Source organism: Motacilla alba, chromosome Z (genome assembly GCF_015832195.1).
Source record: "Motacilla alba alba isolate MOTALB_02 chromosome Z, Motacilla_alba_V1.0_pri, whole genome shotgun sequence".
Classification (NCBI taxonomy): Eukaryota; Metazoa; Chordata; class Aves; order Passeriformes; family Motacillidae; genus Motacilla; species Motacilla alba.
The window spans coordinates 56870798-56892391 of NC_052046.1; the positions used below are offsets into that span (position 1 = coordinate 56870798).

General features: G+C 36.7%; 1 protein-coding gene across 12 annotated transcripts in view; it reads left to right on the forward strand.

Annotated features, from left to right (window-relative positions):
• Positions 1 to 18981, forward strand: part of NFIB (nuclear factor I B) — a 264606-nt gene extending 245625 nt beyond the window's left edge. For 7 of the 12 annotated variants that reach the window (XM_038123583.1, XM_038123585.1, XM_038123592.1 and 4 more), the window contains 2 exons: positions 1566 to 1654; positions 12385 to 18981. In XM_038123583.1, the coding sequence (XP_037979511.1) occupies positions 1566 to 1654; positions 12385 to 12514 (219 nt within the window). In that variant the 3' untranslated portion in view covers positions 12515 to 18981. The remainder of the gene's footprint in view (positions 1 to 1565; positions 1655 to 12384) is intronic. The other 5 variants (XM_038123589.1, XM_038123590.1, XM_038123591.1 and 2 more) reach the window with 1 other exon arrangement.
• The last annotated feature ends 2613 nt before the right edge of the window (positions 18982 to 21594 follow it).

Sequence of the window (21594 nt, forward strand, 5' to 3'; positions counted from 1 at the left end):
CTTTCAGTCCTTTGTTTCAGCTGCAAGTGAGTTTTCATAGCTAAGTTAAGAAGCTCTAAAATATGCATTTGTAGTGAAGATGATGACATCCTTAAGGATAATAGCAGAAATATATCTACTGTACATTGAATAACTGGGCTGACATCCTTTATTATGTTTTCATTATTAATATCAAGCTCAGGATCCTGTTTTGTATAGTGACTAAATCAAATGTTTACTTACCCACTTCTTTAAACATGTTTAATATATTATTCACAGTTACCTCTAGCAAACTTTTTAGCTGCATGTTTCCTTTTCTGGTTAATTTCATGTGGTTTAGTCATGCTTTTAATGGCCTTTAGAAGGTCTCTTGGAGTTCTTTAGATAACAAACAAGAAACAATCCCTATGAAAACATCAAAGACTAACATTTCCATTTCTCAGACCTTAACAGCAGGAAGCTTATTAGTCTAACAGCCAGACAGGGTCAGGTTTGCAATATTGTCTTGTCCTCAGCATTTGTATTTTTCAGGAAAAGACTGCAATAAATTGTGCTCCTGTGAAAATAGTTTATTGTAGTTTGTTTGCTGTAGCCTGTGCTATCTCAAGAATGTGAACATGGATAGAGAAAACTAAAATGCATTGAATGCAATTAAACTCAGCAACATTATCTTCAGAGTGTCTAATCATATATAATAGTACAGCAATTTATATAAACAAGACTATACAGAGGATAAAACATATATTTTCTTCAGAAACTAGATAAGCTCACTTTCTTAAGCTTAAAAATAAGCAGCATATATTTTCAATAAATCTGCTAACACTATTGGGCAGCTGTTAAATAAACAGAGCTGCCGAGGGTTGCTTGAACAATCTGTGAAGACACAACTGATGATTTGAGGATCTGGGAAGAATTTGTTTCAGCTAATATTTAGTACATTCATCATTATATTAAAATGCAGTAAAGTATTTAAAATTCTACTTCTGAGTCTGAACATGATTAGATTATTTTATCACATCTTGCTAAGTAATACCACTTTCAGTAACACTAGATTAATAAATTTCAGTTACAAAATATCTTTACTCTTCTTAAATAGCTAGATAACAACTTACAATTTGTTTAATTTTGGCAAATTTTCCTAAATTGCATGTCTTCTATATTTAACAAAAAGCATGCTAGAAGATGTTGATTATATTTTACCTTCCCAAATACACATTATGTCGAGCACTGCTTAAAAAGACAGCATAATATTTCCTTTCTTAAAGTATCGCACTGTTGATTATTAACATTTCCTTTTGTTCCAGCTCAGTTTGTAATCTAATAATGGCTAATTGTTATGTACTACACACTAGATACTCTTTTATGCTTTATTAATAGAGGATCATATTAAAGTGGCATTATATTAAACAAGTCTATAGGCATTTATTTCTCAAAATAAGTTATTTTTCTTTGTTTTGTTTTTTAAAGTTACTTATTGGGAAAGTAAGACTTTTGCCATGTAAAATACTAGTTTGCATGTATTCATTTAAGTACTAAAAACTGTAGTATGCTCGATCCATATCTGACTGCTAGGTTTCAATTGACAGCTGAGAATTTGTGACTGGACCATGAATCAAAACGGCAGGCATTTATACCCCAGTGCCAGTGAGGATACATTGGGAATTACTTGGCAAAGGTAACATTTTAATTATTTCCACCCCTACACCGCCTCTAAAAAAGTTGTATAGAGCGACAATATCTGTTCTAGTGAGCCTCCAGAAGTATATGTGACAGCATTATGATCAAAATATGTGTGTAACATTTCTCCTAAATGCATTCAGGTCATCTTTCATGTAAGCTGACTTTAGACGATCCCTTAATGTAACACCTGAAATAACATCATGCTGTCCTATGCAAAGGGTTTATGAGTGGAAGGAAATACTGATCTTAGGCTTTAAAAATGTCATTTTCTCTCATATTTTTGGGACCTGATCAGTTAACAGAAAGAAAATTGTGCTTTTAGAGGTATAGATGAGTGTAATAATAAATGGCCGAGGTGGTGGTTGGTTTTGGGTAAAGAATAACTACATTTCTTACCAATTGGCTGGTGTAGTTTTAGGTCACTAACATATACCTGAAGGTAAGATATAAACCATCGTATTTTTCAACTAGATAACAGAAAAGTTAGGAACAATTTACAAAAAAGAGAGTTTCTTTTTCTATGATTCCTCCCTGTCATCCCCGCCACTAAGTAAACCAAACAATAAACTCCATTAACCTTTGATATATTATTAATTTATTAGATTTTACATCTCTTGCTATATAGTGGATTATGAAAACAGCAGAAGGTGTATGTTTATCTAAATAGGCATATAAACTAATCAACATAATTTTGATACATCAGTGTTCATCTTTTTCGTGTACAGGATTATCTGGAGCACTTACACTTAATGAAGGTTTTCCATGTAAAGCTTGTAGGCTGGAAGCCTACAGATGAAGTATTAGCCACTCACTCATGAAATAATTTAAAGTATTTTTGAGAAATTTATGTGTACATGAAAATATCTGTACCTCTGAATAGTTAGTGTAAGTATGGGTGTGAGTGTAATTTATATGTACTATATACAAAATGCCTTTTGATGCATGGTGTTATTGGTACTATGGATTGCTAGAAGTTTTGGGACTTTTGAGTATCAGCTTGGAAGGGAAATTACCAAATTTGAAAATTGGTGCTGTTTACAAATCTGAAGTTTAATTTCTTCTGGGTTTGGTTTTTTATATCAATTTATATGAAACAATGTTTTAAATCTGGAAGAATTGTGGCAATAAAATAAGACCTTGTCATTTCTTTCCTTATATATTAGAGAGTACAATGGAAAATTAGCTAATGGATTCACCTCATCTCCTCAAGGGCTGTGGTTCACATTACTAATCCCCATCACGCAGTAATTGCCAGAGTTTTCAATGTACTGCCAGGAGTGAATCCAAACTGAGCTTTTATAGTACAGAGGGGGTGATTTATTCTCCCACTACAGAGTAACATTTTTCAGGCCATTGACAGGTGTTAGAAAATTATATTACAACAACCTCTCTAGGAGCATCCTCACACAGTTTTAATCAGCCATCACTCGAGCCCCACTTAAAGCCATGCCAGTTATACTGATAGAAGCATGGTCCTAGAGTTCTGTTTTTCAGTACCATCATACAACACCCTGGGCATAAATTGTAAAAAGAAAGGAAGAGTGGGGGAAAACATTTCTATGAGATAATCAAGAAAACTTTGGTGGTGAATGAAAGCCTGCTCCATGATCCATTTGCTGTTATAGACTACACTGCTTTGCAGATCACTCCCAGAATGCTGACTGCCACTGTGGCCCTACCAGCGAACACAAGCACTGCCAGAAGAGCTTGGGCACAAATTCTGCCATGGGCATTTCATTAGAGGCCTAGACTATGCCACTCGCTCTTGGATTATGCACAGCCTAGAAGGAAACAAAAAGTTCTGCCTAAGCAGATGGCTTTTAGTTGTTGGATTTTTAAAGATGGCATTCTTCAAATCCCACAGAAATGAGGACCTAAGAAAAGAAATTACACCTGCACAGGCTAAGGAGCAGTGAGTCTTTCTAACGCTAAAACTAACGTTAGAAAACAAGAATATGTTGCAAAAGTAATTGTCACACGTGGGCAAAGAAATATATCCCAATCCAAACAAACTGCTGCAACTCCAAATGGTTTGATAAATGCTTGGTTATGTGATTTATTTAGATCTGCAGAGCTCAGTTTGATTATACTCAATCTTACCTTTTACATCAGGCTTTTGTGGTTAAGTATACTGATTTTTCAGAAGGGTTATTGACCTCAGGCAGGTGAAAAATTTGGCCGTCCCTTAGTGTTAGCTGCTCTGTCTCTACAGATATGAGGTAGCAGATATGGTCAGGTTGAAAGCTTTGTCATCAAGCATTGTTGATGAACCACACCTTTGAAGTTTGAAAAAAGTGAATGAAAAACCTTTCTGTTACTTTCTGTGTCTTTGTCTTATTAATAGTTGCCTGTCCCACCTCATGGTAGGTACAATGCATAGATTTCAAAATTGTTTTGCTTTATTTCCTTAGAAAATTATGTATCTGTTGGCATTTAAAAATTCAGTATAAGACAGTAGTGGTCTGTATGCAAAGGCTGAACTTCGCAGAAAAGAAGAGAATATGAATAATACTAAACAAAAAAGGACCAACAAACTGCAAAAACTTAGATCACTGGTACACCATTTTCTATAAAACTAGGAGACTTGCAGTGAAAAGTGATAACAAGAAACAGATTAATACTCTGCATAGCTGAATTAAACATTGTAGTATCTTTAAAGGAAATACTTGTATTAAACATTCAATGGGCATCCTAAAAACCCAAAATAAAATGGAAAAAAACCCATCTTAGTTATTTGGTGAAGTATTTAGAAATAGTAATTTTTAGTTTGCTCCTCATACCAACCCATCTACAGCTTTTGTTTTGGTTGATTTGATTTTTTCATTGCTTACTTAGAACATTTAGGGTGCATATTCTGTTGTTATATGACTTTTTATATTTATTTATAAATATATTTTTTATGTCTATTGAAATTTGACCACCATTTAAACACATCAATAGAAATAAGCTCTCCAGTAGTTTTAAGATCATTTAGGTAGTTTTTTGGTGTACCTGTGAAGAAGATACTCAAAATCATTAAAAAACCCCAAATCCTTTTTTTTTTTTTTTTGATAACGAGAGTTCTGTTTTTCTAGAGACAGAAGGCGAGAGAAAGCTGTGAAAATCTGTAAGGCTCGTGTAGAAAAATACAGTCTCAGTCACTATGTGAAGGCAAGAGTGTGTGCAAAAAGAAATTTAGTTTCACTTAAGAAACAAGTGAGAGTGACAAAAAGGGGGGGGGGGGTGTGTATGAGGCTGATAGTGTGAGTTTGATCCTAAATCTAAGCCACTCATTACACCATTGATGGTATTTCCAGTATAAATACTCATGTATGCTGGCATGACGGGTCTCTCCTGGACACTGTGGAGCATTTTTGCAAGTCTTCCTCAGACTGTTAGCAACTTTTCATTGCCAAAGTGTATGCTTCAATTCAGCTATTGACAAATGTATTTTTATTTATATTAATTCTTTGAACAATCATTCTGCATTAACTGTTTAACATTACCCTTTACCCTATCCAGACAAATGGACTAGGCTAGAATTTCATGCTTTCATTCTGTTATCTTGACACATTGGCATAGTACAACAGCTGGCTCATTCCTGGAGATGCTGAGGGGAGCACTGTTCTCAGAGTGCTGAATTTCTTTCTCAGCTGTAGCTGTGGGGTATTCAGCATTCCAAGCATCATTCCTCCCCCTCCCACTCCCCACCCTCCCTGCACCACTGTGTGTTTATGCTAACAGTGCTGAAAAGGCAATCAAATGGGATAATCTGATTTATCAGAGAGATAAATTGGAGGGGAATTGAGAATGAGTGCATATTGCCTTTGCAGCACAATATCTTGTACATGTTTGGTATTGAGAAAACATATAGCTAAAATTACACAGCCAGCAACATGTCTGTGGCAAACATTTGCCACATTTTGGCAAACACAGACACCTGTTAGAGCAGTAGTTCATACACTGTGACCCATGTCCGTCCCTCATTCCTGTCCCCAGCAATGGTTTGGAATAAAAGTACCGTTTCATTACAATTTAAGAACAAAAAGGCTGAAGTTTCCTGAGTGCAAAAATATTCACAGAGAGAAAAATCTAATGATTTCTTATCTTTATCAATTTAAATTACTGATTCTAATAGTTTTGCACAACTCTGTAATGCAGAATGATGTGCAAAACATTGTTTCCTCCCCATCCAGGCAAACTTCTTCCTAAGAAACACTTCCTAAGAACACTTCCTAAGAAATTAGTTGTATTCAAGCCAGACTTGCATGCTGCCATCCCACAGGAAATGGGTCAGCAATCCATTAAGATGCCATTAGATAATCTAATTTGGAACTTAATCTCTAAATTAACCATGCTCCATACTTGAAGCATACTTGAGAGAAAGAAAAAAAGTTTATGTTTGAATCGATAGGGGAGCCGAAGCGTGAAGAAGGCTGTTTGTTTTTTCTGTAGCTGTGGTCACGTCTCAAGCCGTCTGGTAACCAGGAGAAACCAGACATGATGTAATTCCAGATTGAACTTGAACTTCAGGGATTTAGAATGGGGGAACAATGGACCATAGGAATCAATAATGTCCATTTTCCACATGATTATGTTTGGAGCTTTAAGTTAAACTTTATGGGAGGAGCAACAAGAACTGCAATGTGACCAACATGAATGAGTTGATCTAGAAGCTAGATATTAAAATAAAGAAAACAACTTCAGTAATAATTTCTGAGTAGCACTGCAGATTCCAGCAGAATTAGAAAAGTTCTTGCTCTGCAGTGAACTGGTTGCCTGTTCTGAGATTTCTTTGTTCACGTAGGTGGGACAAACTTAATCTTATGTTTCCTGTCAGATGATTTTTGGCAGCTGCTAGGGAAGGAGGAGCAAATTATTGAGAAATCCGAAGTGTAAACTGTATCTTTAACCCCTTGATTACTCCAGATTTCTACTTCCTTATCATCTTACTTCCAATTATTTCTTTTGAATCAGTAGAACTGATTTGTTTGGGGTTTATTTTGGTTGGTTGTTTGTTTGGTACAGTTAGGATTGTCTGCATTATTATTTAGTCATGCTAATTTGATAAAATTGTAGTTATATTTTTTTAAGTGCTAAAAATTCTAGTGGTTTGAAATGAAAATAGTAATATTTGGGAAAAGAAAAAGGGTCTGCAGGTCTGTAAAATTTAGAGTTAGTTTTTCATTGGCACCTCAGTGGACTCTGGTAACCAAGCTCAAGTTCTCCATGGTTTGGCTTGACTTGGTCAGATCCTCCTTTGTGCAAGTGCATGTTTGAAATCTGCTGTTACCCCTGTTCCTGCACCAAATTCTCATACATGAATGGTCCAAAGCACAGCATGGACATGCATGATTTCTCTGGGCACTCCCTCTGTTGTGGGTATTCTTTGTTACTAATGGGTTCTGTAGCCTCTTCCTGATCTTTGTGTACCTTTTTTGTGTTTCACTGCCACAAAAAGAAGTCTCCAGGGAATAGAATAAATAGTATTCTTATAGGAGATTTTCCTTTTCTCTCCCATGGGCATAAATCAGTAGGTCTTTAACTCCTCTGTCTGCTAGATTGGTGATATGTGCCTGCTAAACTGCAAAAGTTAAAGTTATCCTAAACTAACCTGAGATGCACTTCATACATCTCTTGAAAGAAGTACTCAACTTGGAGGTGAAATTTGGCAACTGTTTACCTGTGAGTGCCAGTTCAGAATGGTAACAGAAATACTCCATTAAGGAGATGTTGGAAGGGTAGTTATTCTTTTGGCAGAAATGCAGAAGTGGAAATTTAGCCAGGACACTGAGGGTAGCAAAATTGCATTTCCAAAGTTCTTATGATCCAAGTAATTTTAAATGGTAAAACTCCCTATGTTGTGTGGGCAAGCACTTACTAGAGAGATAGAAGTTCCTTGCTTGGTGGTTTACTACTGTCATTTCACACAACATTGATTGAAATGTATTTCTACCTTTTCCATCCAAAGACTGACTTTGCAGGCTCTCCTCTACCTTCTGTAAGCAAGTGAGTTCATGTACATGATAGTAAAGCTGCAAGAAGGAAATACTGCTTTAGATGTACTTTCTGAATGGTAAAATACTCTTACAGACTTCTGAAACTGTAAAAGAAAGAAGGTAGTAACTGATGGAAAATAAGAATATGAAAGACCTCTACATTTATTCAGGTCAGATTAGATTTATTTTCTTATTGCATTTAGTTAATTGTTTAACATTATTATGCTCTTTATGTTATTAGAACCTCCAAAGTGGACATATACATATAATGTAAGCACTACTTGTGGTCCATTCCAGTAATATTTTAATCAGAGGTTCTTGAAACAGCAATTATTATCTTTAGGAGGAAATTATGGCAGAAATCTTGATTGAATTAACATCTGGAAATGGTAATGGAAAGTGTAATGGAGAATGTTAACCCTGTAGCATGCTTGCAGAATTTTCCTTGCCTGTATTATTGCATTTGAACAGATAAATACCTTATGCTTCGTATGGATAGAGAGGGAACTGTTGACTGTATAACATATTTGATAGTCTAGCTACGGTGAAGAGAAAACTGCTAGCAGTAGTGAAATCACTTCAAAGTGTGATGCTTCAGGAAGGTGATCCTGCAACAAAAATGGATGCAAATCTCACAACAGACTCTCATGGTGCTTCTCAAGTAATTTTCTTCAAAATTTAGCCTTGAGCAATAGGTCTCACTTAGCCTTAGGTCTCACTTCATGTTTCAGTGGAAAGGCATTTATATTATAACTTTTGTCAGCAAATGGATAACAGATTTCCTCAGGAGTAGTAAGCTAGAGTGTGGGGTAGACCTGCTTTATTCCACTCATAAAGTACAAAGGTTTCTAATCTGAAATTTTAACTGGCGCTGAATTTTAACTGGGGCTCACACCAACTGCAGGCTGGTATGGTGAGGGGAAAGGTGTTCCCCCATTTCCTGCTCATGTGGGCACCCAGGTGGAGTTTGCTTTGCAGCCAGCAGTATCTGTCATTCTTGCTAAGATGTTCTGCAAAAACAAAACAAACAAACAAACAAACAAACAAACAAAAAGCCAGTGGATGGTTTCCATGGCAGAAGCTAAGCTCTGATACTCAGAGAGGTCTTTTCTGAGCAGGCTGGAGAAGGCTAAGAGGGGGACCTTGCTCTTCTGGGCAGTTGGCCTTGCTTGGCTTCATAGTGGGTGGAAGTGCTGGGGAGCTACAAAGCAGAGTGTGGCTCATAGGGTAGCTGAAAGTCCAACTAAATTTGCCATAAATGCAAAGGGAGGTCATGGGAATATGGGATAGACAGCCACATGCATGTAGCTTAGCAGAGCCTGTGTTGTGTGTTTGGTTATTCACAGTTGTGTCACAGCTGTTCTCTGAGCTCTGTGCTGTGACTAGGGTTGTTTTCCTCAATAGCTTTCATTCAGTTTTCTTCCTTTGTCTGCAGTAAGCCCCTGATGGTGGTACCTGGACTGGGGTGGCCCAAGATAGAGTTACATCCACCTGTAGTATGATAATGTTATTTTCTAAACTACAACCAGAACTCATCGAGCCTCAAAAATAATAGCTTAGGAAATGCCAGCAAACAGAGGGAATGGGCCATTCTTCCCAGCTGCCAGTGCAGCCAGACTCTGCCCAGTGTGTGTGTTTAGACCAGGACTTCAGCCATCTCCAGAGGTGGGGAAGGGATGGCTGCTCCAGCCCTGCAGGCAGACAGTGTGTGGATGCCTTGGTCTCACAGGTGCTCTGCTACCTGCACCACCATCTCTGGCAGAAGGCTTGGTGTGAGCTTTGAGACAAGGGGCTTTGAAACTCCTGTGGGATAAACACAGCGTTAACGTGGGTGATGTATTACTCCCTCAGGATTCATAAGTAGTACTGACAAATTTCTTCCAGTCTGCATTTTTGTTATGGTCATAATACAAGGTGGGAGTCTTGAAAGGTTTAAATAAACACCTGTATTAAACTGGTAGGTCATATGGCAACAACCGTCATATTAGGAACTTGCTACAACTTATTTTTATTGAACAGTTTCCATAAAAATCAAAATCTCTGTCTGGTATTTGAAGTATCAGATAAAAATTTCACTGCAAATAGTAATTCGCTTTTAGTCAGCACTTGTTTCCTTCACCCACTGTAGTCACTAGAAGACTGGCAACTTTAAAACAAAGCAAAAAGTCAAAACAGTATTTATGCAATCATTGAAATGCACTATAAATCTTCAGAAAGATAACCTGGAACCTGTGTGTTTAGCCTTTGCCACAGAAATCTTTTAAATAGACTGTTGACCTCAAACAAAATTTATATCTCTGAGGTAGTGCTGGTTTTTTTTTGAAGTCACTAAATACTGTGAATCCCATGTAACAGGACAGCAAGGAACTGTGCATTGTAAAACATATATTCAGACAGATCCGAAGCAAACAAATCTGCTTGGGTCTTTATTTTTTTATTACTACTTCTTATTTTTATAAATCTGCATGCTTGCAAGCAATTTGCTTTGTGTCCATTATTTCAGAATTTACTTCTTAACATCACTGAAATCAAAAGAGGAAGGAGCAAAAATGCATTTTAAAACAAATTGTGAAGGAAGATGAAGAATAAGTTGAAACAATTAAGCCACTTAAATTAAATTCTGGTATTGAATTTTTTTCTTTCTGGAACATATTCTTTTCATTGTATCATCTTGGAATAATCTTTAATGCATTGCAAGGTTTAAGTTTTTCTGCATGCTTCAAGATTTGCAGTGTAACTGTGATTTTTAAATTTCAAAAGGGTTTTTATTTCCCTCCAATAGCAGATTTTTTTTTGTAATAGTAAATGGAATTAAAACAATAACAAAAAATTAAACATATTAGATGTTATTAAAAACAGCAATTTTTGAAAACAGATATTTTTAAAAAAAGGTTTTTGAAAAGGTTAAGACTCTGCAGATTTTTAGGTGTCCTTCAGTAATATACCCAATTGAATAAAAAAAAAACCAACAGCCTTATTGAAAAGTATTTGTACTTCAGACAATGAAAACATTAAGATATTAATATTTATTGTATTTTCTTCATGAAATAAGATTAGTTCTTCTTCTTTGGGGATATGGCCGTTATTGAGACAAGAAGGTCAGGAGCTATTTCCACTTTTTTGGTGGGTGTAAAACATAGCACCTGAAAGTAATTCCTAGGAGTTAAAATAGTAAATTAGCAAGTTTAGAGGCGTATGTATTTTCAAACAGAAGTAAATAACAGAAGCTGTTTGTATTTTTTGTAATCTGAAAGACCTGAGAAACATGTCCCCTTGAATTCACAAAATAAATTTGCCCTTTTTCATCAACTGAAAAGATCACAAAAAGGCTGCCAAATAAAATGTAATTATGTCATGAACATTTGAAATAGATAAAAAGGTCAATTTTCCTCTTTACACCTGATGCCACAAAAGCACATCTGCTTGTCCAGGGAGAGAGCTGTGAAGAAATGGGCAGAAAGATCTAGAGGGAATAAAATTTTTTTGCCTCCATGATACACATGTGGAAAGGCTTCAGATGTGTTATCAGGAAGCTCATTAGCCTAATCCCAGAATATAATTCCAAGTAAGCAGTTATGGTTGTGATAAACACTGGAAAAGCTCAATACAATGAAATGCAGAGGAAGGGGGGGTTTGCATGCTGTACGTCCAGTGCTGGGATTAGCTCTTTGGCAGTAATAATGATGACTTAATGATGCTGTTTTTCTTCTGAATAAATGTGACAAAAATTTCTCTGAAGTCATACAATCATATAGCTTAGGATAGTTTGGTTTGAACTTCTGGATTGCCAGAACCACATCTAAGGAAAGTGCTGCTCAGGCTATTGGGTACTGAACACCAGCAGATGAGACCCGTCTTTGAGTATCCATCTTGCAAGTACTACTGATTGGTGCCTGGTGAACCTGTGAATGCCATTGGGACTTCAGCTCCTTAGTGACAGAGTTCTTTTAAAATGATGACTTTAGTTCCTAATCATTGAATCGTCCTTGAAAATATTTTCTTTCTCAGAGGCTTGTTGAAAAAATTATGGTACTTGCTGTTACCCTCGGCTCACGGCTACCCTTGGCTACAAGTGTTTAGATGATTGGATCCTGTGTTAACTGGCGTTTCTGAGATTGACATTCTGAGGGACTTTTTTTTTAGAAAGCAGATTTTTTCAGGTTTTTTGAACATAAATTCCTCTGTTCTTATCGACATCCTTACGTCTCAGAGGCCCATCTTGGGATGGTGACAAGTTAAACTGCTGTGTTTAAGAGTGGAGGAAATCTCACAGGATGCTGAACCACTGAATCTTTTTGCTGTATTCTTGAGAAAAGAACACCTGCACCCTGTGGTATATTTTGCTAGCTCTTAAATGATATCCATTACAATATATAGTGTCATTTGTATGGTTTAGTTGCGTCTGCTCTATATGTTTGCATCTGATAGTTTTGGGGGTTTTCATAAATAGACACACCACTTAGTGTAATTCAGGAGTCATAAAACTTGCTACCGAGTTCAACACAATTATTTTTCTTTCAAACGACTCATATTTTCACAAAAAAACCTAGGACGTAGAATCTCAAGTTACGTTCACAAATTTTCTTTCCAGCTTTATCTTAAGTAGTGCTATTATTAATGAATATTAGCTGGACCTTGATTCAAATTCATTGCCTTGACTCAAATTCATTGTATACATGTTTAATATATGTTTGTTTGTTTTTTTCTCTCTCTCTTTCCCTCCTTGTCTCTTTCCCCTTTTCAACAGTCCTGGTACCTGGGCTAGCTTGGTTCCTTTCCAAGTATCAAATAGGACACCGATCCTGCCGACAAATGTCCCAAATTATGGTTTGAACATAATTGGAGAGCCTTTCCTTCAAGCAGAAACAAGCAACTGAGGGAAAAAAATTAAAAGCAAAATTAAAAAAAAAAAAAAAAAAAACGGAAAAAGAAAAGAAGACAGTATGAGAAAAGAACCTGAAGAAAGAAGAACAAAAATAAACCAGCAATTGCAGCTCTTACAATCACCAATTCTCTTATGGTTGAAACTGAAATGATGTACAAAGGGTCGATGATATTTCACTGATGAGTAGAATGCAGCTCCTCCTAAGTAGCCTTTGTTATATGAAGTCCGCTGGGAAATAGATGTTCTGTCTCTGACAATATATTTTAACTGACTTTCTAGATGCCTTAATATTTGCATGATAAGCTAGTTCTGTTGGTTTAGTATTCTTGTTGTTTACGCATGAGATCACTATTCCTGGTTATCTCACAAAACAAAGGCTAGGCAGCAACAGCAGAGCGAGCTGCAGGAGGACAAGGGCCGTGAGCCAGCCATTTTCTCAACAGTCTGATTTCTAAATGTTTAAAAATAAGCTCTGTAGCCTTTAGTTATCAGTATGGATTTATTAAACTTTGGCCCTTAATTCAGCCCTTTTCTAGTGTGTTATGCAGTTTGAAATTTTCAATCAGTATGAACACACAGGCTCTATGGAAGAAATGCCTCTACGCAGGTAAAAGTGTTATCTTCTCATGCAACAGTAAAAAAAGAAAAGGAAAAAAGTGACGTTTTCCCCAGTAAACAAACACTTACAGAGGCAAGTGCAATTTTAAAATCATATCTAAGAGGTCATCACTATAAGTCCTTCAGCCCTTGGACTCTAAATTGAGGGGATTAAAAATAAAAATAAAAAATTACTTTGAACAAACTTACTTTTCCCCTCAGTTTTTGAGGGCATTAAAAGGCATTAAGTCAAGACAAATCACGTCCTTGAGAATAAGAAATCAATGGAAACACAGCACTTATGTTGGTTTAGCTGCTGCCTCCACAGAGGGGTAGGATTTATTTATTTAAAGTTACTTGTTGCATCAAGAACCCATAGGGTTTACATGTTTCTGTAAAATCTACATCATAGAGACAAAGACATAGGCAAATCCATGTCACAAGGGCAAAGCTTACCGTTTACAAACTGGTAATACCAGGATGGGGATATGTTGTATTTAAATAATGCACTCTTAATGTAAGTCTAATTACAGGGTGCTGTAAACTTGCATGGTGCTTTCAGAAGTTAGCCTTGTTCAACAATTTTCACATATTGACAGAAATATAATGTGCATGGGCAGACTTTTGCCTCTATGTCTCTTTAAAAATTTAAAATACTCTTTCCAGTAATCCTAATTTGCACGAAGATATAATGTCCACATTACGTGCCTTGCCTTGAAATCTAAAAAATGGAAAAAAAGAAAAAAAAAGAAAAAAACTACAAAAAAATTGACATCACTACACTTGTTTTGCTGCATTTATTATAATTTTAAATCTTTACCATTTTTATGACAAAATATTTTGTACTCCAGATGCGAAAAATGTGTGACATCATGGATTTTTTAGACAGTTATACCTTTATCTCACATTTATAGAGCATATCATGGCTGTGTATAGTTGCTGCTTAAGAATTGTAATCGACCAGCAATATTTTCAGTATTTTGGTGTTTTTTCTATTAACCTTTCATGTTTTTCATCTTCCAATTAATATTGGGGGGAGGGGATACAAATTTATACGAATTATGCAATACCAAGTTTTGCCTATGTAGGTAGTGCTTTTAGCTGTATTGGTTATTATAGGTAAGTACACAGATTTAAAAAAAAATAATGTATGCTTTTTTTGTTTGTTTTAATTGACCAAAGTGGGTACTGCTATTTTTGCAGTGTGATGAGGTCCTTTTCTGTACTGAGAGGTGGACAGGGGATTTTTTTTTATACATACATATATATATATTCTGGGGTGGGGGGGGAGGATTTTTAACACTTTACAGTGTAGCTGTGAAGCAGTGCACCCTTAGCCAGGCAAGGGCTGCAAAGCAACTGTTCTGCCTACTGTGACAAACTTTCAAATAGGTTCCCTCTTTTTAACTTCCCACCTGGGGTGCAAGCTGAAATCATTTCTGGATTCAAAAAAATAAATAATGAATTCTGTTGGAGGCAGACTTGACTTGAGGAAATTGTTTTACATCAAGGTTTTTTTCATGAAAAAGAGAGACAGGCAGAGAAAGAGATCAAGACCCACAGTGAGATGAAGCCTTTTCCATTCTGGCAAATATAATACATCCTGAAGTGTTCATGTTAGAAAATGTTTTTAGCTCAGAATGACAAAGACATTTACTTTGTCTAGGTAATGCAAGTACAGGGCCAAAATCTTTGCTGGCTAATTCCACTGACTCCAGTGGGCTCTGGAGCTGCTCAAACAGAGAATTTGCCCCCCCTTATTCTGCTTGACTTTTTTCCTGTACATAATTTTTTTTTATATTCCACTCCCCTCTGGCCCCTCCAAGTTTCCTAATTCAGCATTTGAATTACAATATTCAGCATGGTTGGGCTATATCAGAAGTTTGCAGTCTTCTCATAGAGATCAGATGGAGACCTCTGGGGTGTAGTGGAGAAGGAGTTTTTTTATGCAAGGAATTAGACCATGGTGGAAATAAAAGTGTATCTCCAGTAAAATCCCATTTTGCAGACCAGTAATGGGCCTGTTGCTGGTGATCTCTTACACACAGGGAATCTTTGCAATGTATGGCTCAACATGGGGTGAAATTTTTTTAAAGTACAGTCTTCTACTAGGGTGAAAGTGGAGGAGTGTATAGTCAAGCGGATGGCAAAATTCATCTCTTTGCAGTTGTCTCTGTGTTTTGGAGGTTTTCCTACCCTGGAGCAGTCCCAGAGACACAGCTCCAGCAGCAGCCACCCCAATGAGCCCTGGTCAGGGGGGTACCACCGTCAGTCCCTTCTGGCTCCAGCCAGAAGAGCAGTAGTGGTGCCACTTCCCCGTGTCTCTGTAGCCAGAGCTTGAATGGTTACGGAAATAGGAATTGTATGAAAATAAACCTTTGAGATTTAGCTAAACTGGGGGAAAAAAAAGAAAAAATAAAGAAACAGATAAGACGCAGACACAAAAATAAATATGAGGTTCTTTGGTTCTCTTTCAGAACCCTTCAGTAAGTCAATTTGTTTGCTAAGCACACGGCAAAGTCTGCTAGACCCAAGCCCAGTGTGCCTCAGGCCCTGGCCCTAGCCCTGGTGTTGTCCTTTACACCTGTCGTGATACAGAGCAGTCTGGGAGCAGAGCTGTGCTGAGGGCATATCCTTGATTAGATCCATTAATAAGGTGTTCCCTGGAAGCTTTTAATACCACTTTGGGACAAAACTGGAACAAGTTCAGGCTTCAACATGAAATATCCAGAATGGTAATTGCCTTTTGTAGGAAGAAAGATGCCCTTAACAGACCTTTTTTTTTTTTTTTTTTTTTTTTTTTTTTTTTTTTTTTTTTTTTATCTGGCCTTCTGTATGAAAAAAATCTGAGTTTAACGATGCAATTTTTTAGAGAAGTAAGCTCCTTCTTTAAACTGGATTATTCAGCAGCTGGGGGTATGTCACCTGCCTCTCTGATAGAAAAGCCTGCTTGGAAGATAATGAACTTTTCATTTACTGTATGCTTGGTTTTAGTTTGGCTTTGTTGCTTGGGTGTTTTTTAAGCTCATCAGTCAAAAGATTAAGATAAGATTGAGAACTCAAATCCAGTCTCTGGCCTCCTCCTTCACCAGGAAGTGTATTCTGACTAAATTGAGCCACCCCGTTCTATGTGCACTGTTCTGCCTTTATTAAGTTGCTTTGCAGCCCTGGCCTCATGGCTGTGCCACTGAAGTGTGTTTCCCCTGGAGTGACATGAACGCTTGAGGCTTGACTAAGGAAAAAAAAGGCAGTGAAGGAGACTGTACATAAAGACATGGCAAAAATATTAATTATAGCAATATAGTTGTGGGGTGATGTTCAGGTGGGCAGCTCCATTGAAAATATGTGAAAGAGTTTGTGAAGCTGCAAGTAGCAAGAAGAAAGGATGATCTTCTGACTAAACCGCCTACCTTGTAGACAGTAATTTGTACACTGTATAGTTTTGTTAAGAATTTTTTTTAATTAAAATACCCTTGTTTGTAAAGCTAACTTTTTAACAATTATGATGGAAATGCATTTCCATTTTTAAACAAGAATATTCTTTGTTTAGAAACTGGACTTGGGTTAAAACTCTCCAGTTTCTTAATTTATGTATTAAAAAAAAATCTGTCCATGTTAGGAGTTATTTCGCATATTCCTGTGCTTGAAAAGCATAGGTTACTAATTCTTTAAAAATGTAAATGGAGAAAATTATATTTTATGAAGGTTATTTTGTTGTATTTAGTATTGGAAAAGTTGGTTTTCAGAGCATTTCAAAATGTTGGAAGCACCACTGTCTTTTTTATTAGTATATATGGCCTTTAGCAAAAGTTTTTGTGATTGTTACATGATGGTATTTAAGATTAGGTTCACAGAGCTATTCAGGATAGGAAGAGAGCTAAAACAGTACTTAAGTCTCACACAGCTGTGTCCTCAGGGAGCAGAATTTTGGATTTGCAACTTGTAGCTTCATAAGGACTTAATGAAAGAGATTGCACAAAGACATCTGTGACATCTGTGTTCTGTACCTAAACCTAAATTATATGTACTGTGTGAGATTGTGAAGGCTGCAGAAAGTTATCCCATATTCAGTGTACAGTTTTCACTTTTAATGAAAAAACTCTCTAACGTTGCTGGCAGTAAGGCCCCAAGCATGACATCCTTTATGTTTTACATGATCCTGTCAAGGTCTTTTGTTAACGTTAACCAGCTGTATGCTCCTGTTTCTTTTAATTGGGTTTCTATAGAAAACTTTAGGGAAAAAAAAAGAGTAAAATCCCATGCCAGCTAATCAAGTTAAACAGGAAAGGCTCAAAGCTGAATGTTCTTCTCCATGCTGAAGGAGCCGAAAACCACCTCCCTCTTATTTGCACTTTCTGCTAGTTCCCCAGTTTTATTGATTCCTCAAAATTGTGTGGGTGTGGTGGAGCACTGCAGTTGGAGGATAACATGGACCACTGATTTTGCCCTTTAACCCTGCACAATGACCTTTGCATCAGCCAAACTTATTGCCATGACAACTCTTTGTACTGTTTCCATGCCACAGCTCTGTTGGTCACGTTGTCAATAGTAAAGGGGACAAGTTGGAGACGGTCAATTTTTACAGTTTTTTTTGTTGCAATTTTTTCTTCAATGGTTGTAAGTAGTTGTTTGGTTTTTTTTTAATGATAAAAGGGTTCACTAGTTAGTACTCTTTAGAAATATCTGTGTGTTGCAATTCAGATGTATGTTGAATTTGTGAAAAGGGCTTCAGTGCCACTAGCATCATGAATAGAATAAGCCGTTGATACTTTCATTGCATGATACCACAACAGTAAAACAAAAGGTGGCCTAAATAAATGGAGAGCAGTGTGAGCTAGTGACACTAAAGCCAGTCTTTGTATTACTGTATTTTTGACAGAATGATTTTGAAAACTGTGCTACAGGGACTGATGTGGCAAATGTATCTCTATATGCAGAAGGAAGTTTTTTAAGAAGTATGGCTTATTATGCATTTTTCATTGAGGGCATTGAAGTTGCATGGACTGATAGAAGTTGATGCAAAATGAGAAAGAAACAAAAACCAGCAAAATGTTTACCAAAAACTCAAACAAATGAGCAGTGCCTGTTCAATTTCACAGTCTCTGTTGAGTTCAGTTGTAAATATGTTTCAGACAACATTTTCAAAAATAATCTCTACAACATTGTAGAATGTGAGGGGTTCCTCAATCCCAGGCATAGACTTCTCAAGAACTGCATTAGATTATGTCTTCATCAAGCTGTTAATTTGTGCTTATATCATATAGAACTTTTAGTAATCTGGGAAGAGGCACCCCATCTCAATGATATTTCTCTGAGAAAACTTTTGTAGGGCTGTGTGTTTCTTTAGATACATTTAGTACAACTGTAGGTGACAAGTAGTCAGTTATTGCTTGCTAGCTACATACCAGGGTTGATCCATTTTAAAACTTTTGGCATTTTTTCCCATACTGTAGGCCATAAATCCTGAAGGTTTCATTTTAATTAAAAAGAAGGTGCGTGCAGAGTCTTTGTGTAATGAACCTTCACTAGTAGGATGCATTACAGTACAGCTACTTAATTTTGGAATTAGAGCCCTCTGGCATCAGACCTGATTTTAGCCTGAGTGTTAACAAAGGTTTTTATTGTGCCTGGGTGGAGGATAAAGTGTTCTTTCTGGTACTTTTTTTTTTTTTTTTAGGTTACAAATGAACTCAACTGCCACAAGTTTTAAACTGGTGTAAATCAAGCTTGACTTAATGTGATTGTTACTGTTATATCCAGCCTATACTGCTAGCAGCTGCTCATACTGCAGTCAATTACTGGAAGCGGATATATTTCCTATGCAAAAACTGTTTAAACAATAAAAATGAGCTATGCTACAGACCTGGCCTTATGTTTTCTTTTCTGTCTAGAAGTCGTAATTGGTAATATCTTAGAAACAAACCTTAGACCTTGTAGCCTGATAGCAAGGCAAAACATATGTAGTTTTGTGTATACTTAGTTTAGATTTAACATGTTTGTTTGCACACATTTGGGCTTAACCTAATTACACTGAAAAGGGAGGAAAACAAGAGCAAAAGGAGATGCAATCAGGTAATCACCTCAATTTAAATTTTACATTTAGTTTTCATCATATTCAGCCAACCTGAGTAATTTTACAGGTGATCTTGATGTCAAACTGATTTTTTTCTTTTATATATTCTTCACAAATATTTGTAGCTCTGTAGCTTATTATGGTATAACTAAATAGATTTGTGCTAGTAGTTTTCTATCCTGTTTGACAGAAAGACAAGTTACATTCCTAGGCCCCTATCCTATCTTCCTCATTCTGAGAACCAAGGTCAAGACACTGTCCCATAAACAACTAGCAAGGAAGGGAGGCTTCTGAAGAGGCTAGAACCAAAAGTGGGAATTACCTCAACATCCGTGTTTCTTATTGGGGATTCTTGTCAATTATGCTAATTTTCTAAACTTATAAAAATGTATTTGCTCTGTGTCACGTGTGCATCTTCGGCATTTTTTTTGGCGTGTACTTCAGCGTCTTGTGCACCTGAAGGGACCCTTCATAAAAGGTAACTGCATTTTTATCACCTAATTGTATGTAGCTCATGATTTCAGGGACCAGAAAAAGGTGTCAATCTGAACTTCATCTCCTTTGAGGTAAGATTAGGCATGATAGCAGAAGGTCAGGAGATCTCTGTTTTGTTTTAATGTTATTGATTTGTGACAGACAGTCAAACTTTGATTTCTTAACCATCTTCATGATTACATTTTTGTTGAATAAAAACAGTAAGATCCAATCTTCCCAAAATTCTTCCTGAAACCCGAAATCTTTATGTTGGGTCAAGATCTTTCAACTCTACAAAAGAATTATTTTTCATAAGCGTGAATCAAATGTACATATGGGATGTTTCATTTAGTTCATGTTCTGGGAAATAGAAAGTTTTCTTCTCAAACCACTAGGATTCCATAAATCGATACCAACAGTTACCAAGTAGCATGAATATGGAAAAAACGCTGGTGGGATAATAGTGTAAACATTTAAACTGGATTATATATAAATAATAAAATTTTGTCCCACAGTGAAGTGAAACAGCTCTCCACATACTTAGATAAAACTGTTCTTGAGTTTCTAGAGCATAAGCTTTATCCAGCTGCAACCAATACTGTGAAAAAGTATATATAATATTTTTTCTTAGTGGTTTGTTAACACAATGACCATTTGTTTATTATATGCACTAATTTTTGTGTGAGAGGCCCTTGGCTGTGTGTGTGTCTTTCCAAAACAAATTGTCAGCCATGAAAATTTAGGAAATTCAAATTATTTTTCCAATCGGGGTTTCATTGAGTGGTGCCATTTGGCCATGATTTGAAGACTATATTAAGGCCCTCAGGTTCCATGTTTAAAGCTCCAAACCAGAAAACTTTCCTGAGTAATCCAGAGATTATCAAGTTCAGCCCTGCCTCCTCTTTCAGACAAAAAATTGCTCTCCTTCTCTAGCCACTCTTCAGCTGACTGCAAAGAGCGCCACTGATGAAGTGTGCAGCAATCCTCCATGACTTTGATCCCCCACTCTGTGCATGCCAGCTCTATGGTGACTCTGATGCAAATAGCTGGAAGGAGAATGGCAGCTGCATGGGACTGCAAATGCCACAGCCAGAGCTGCAATGCCATGCTCAAGATACACAATTCAGTGTCCTGTACCACCAATATGAAAGTAGCAGGAAGGAGAGTCTGTAAAGAGCATGACTTGCAACTTCACAGTGATACAAAAAGAGGAACACTCCTAGTTCAGGCCTTTCTGCTCTCCCATTTACAAGATTTTTGAGAAGAAATGGGCAAACATTTGGGTTTTTTTACAAGTCTATTGTTATTTTTGTTTATTTTCCCATGAGCATAAAAATTATAATTGAAAAATAACATAAATCCTGACACCAGATCCAAACACATGCACAAGCAACAAAGTAGAAGTGTGCACAGCAACCACAAAGATTTTTGCTGCTTAAGTCATTACACAAAGTTCTGAAATCTTTGCTATATTGTGTTTCTTTTTGAGTCTTACCTTAATTTCTATGTTGGTTACAGATCTAAATTTTCACAGTAAAACTGTTGGTCAGTCAGCTTCTGATTTCTTGGGTAATGGTTAAAGCAAACATTGTCTTAGTATCTTGCTTGTGAGCCTAGGCCCATAGGCATCCATTTCTTTGGGGATGTTTTCCTGACGTTCTTTTTCTTTGAATCTGTTCTCCTGAGTGCTAGGGGACCCTTGGGAGTGTTTAACTGCCAGTATCTGAGTCATATCCAGGAGTGTCTATGAACACAAGGAAGTTATTGAACGCTCAGAACTGAACAAAATTTTGTCTGGAATTTGCTGGAAGGAAGAACATTGCTGCTATCCAGGTGATTCTCATGTGCTTTGTCACATCTCCACTCAAGAGAGCTGCAGCCTAAAGTCTTTCTGGTAAGGTAACTACAGGATTGTTTCACTGATAGGT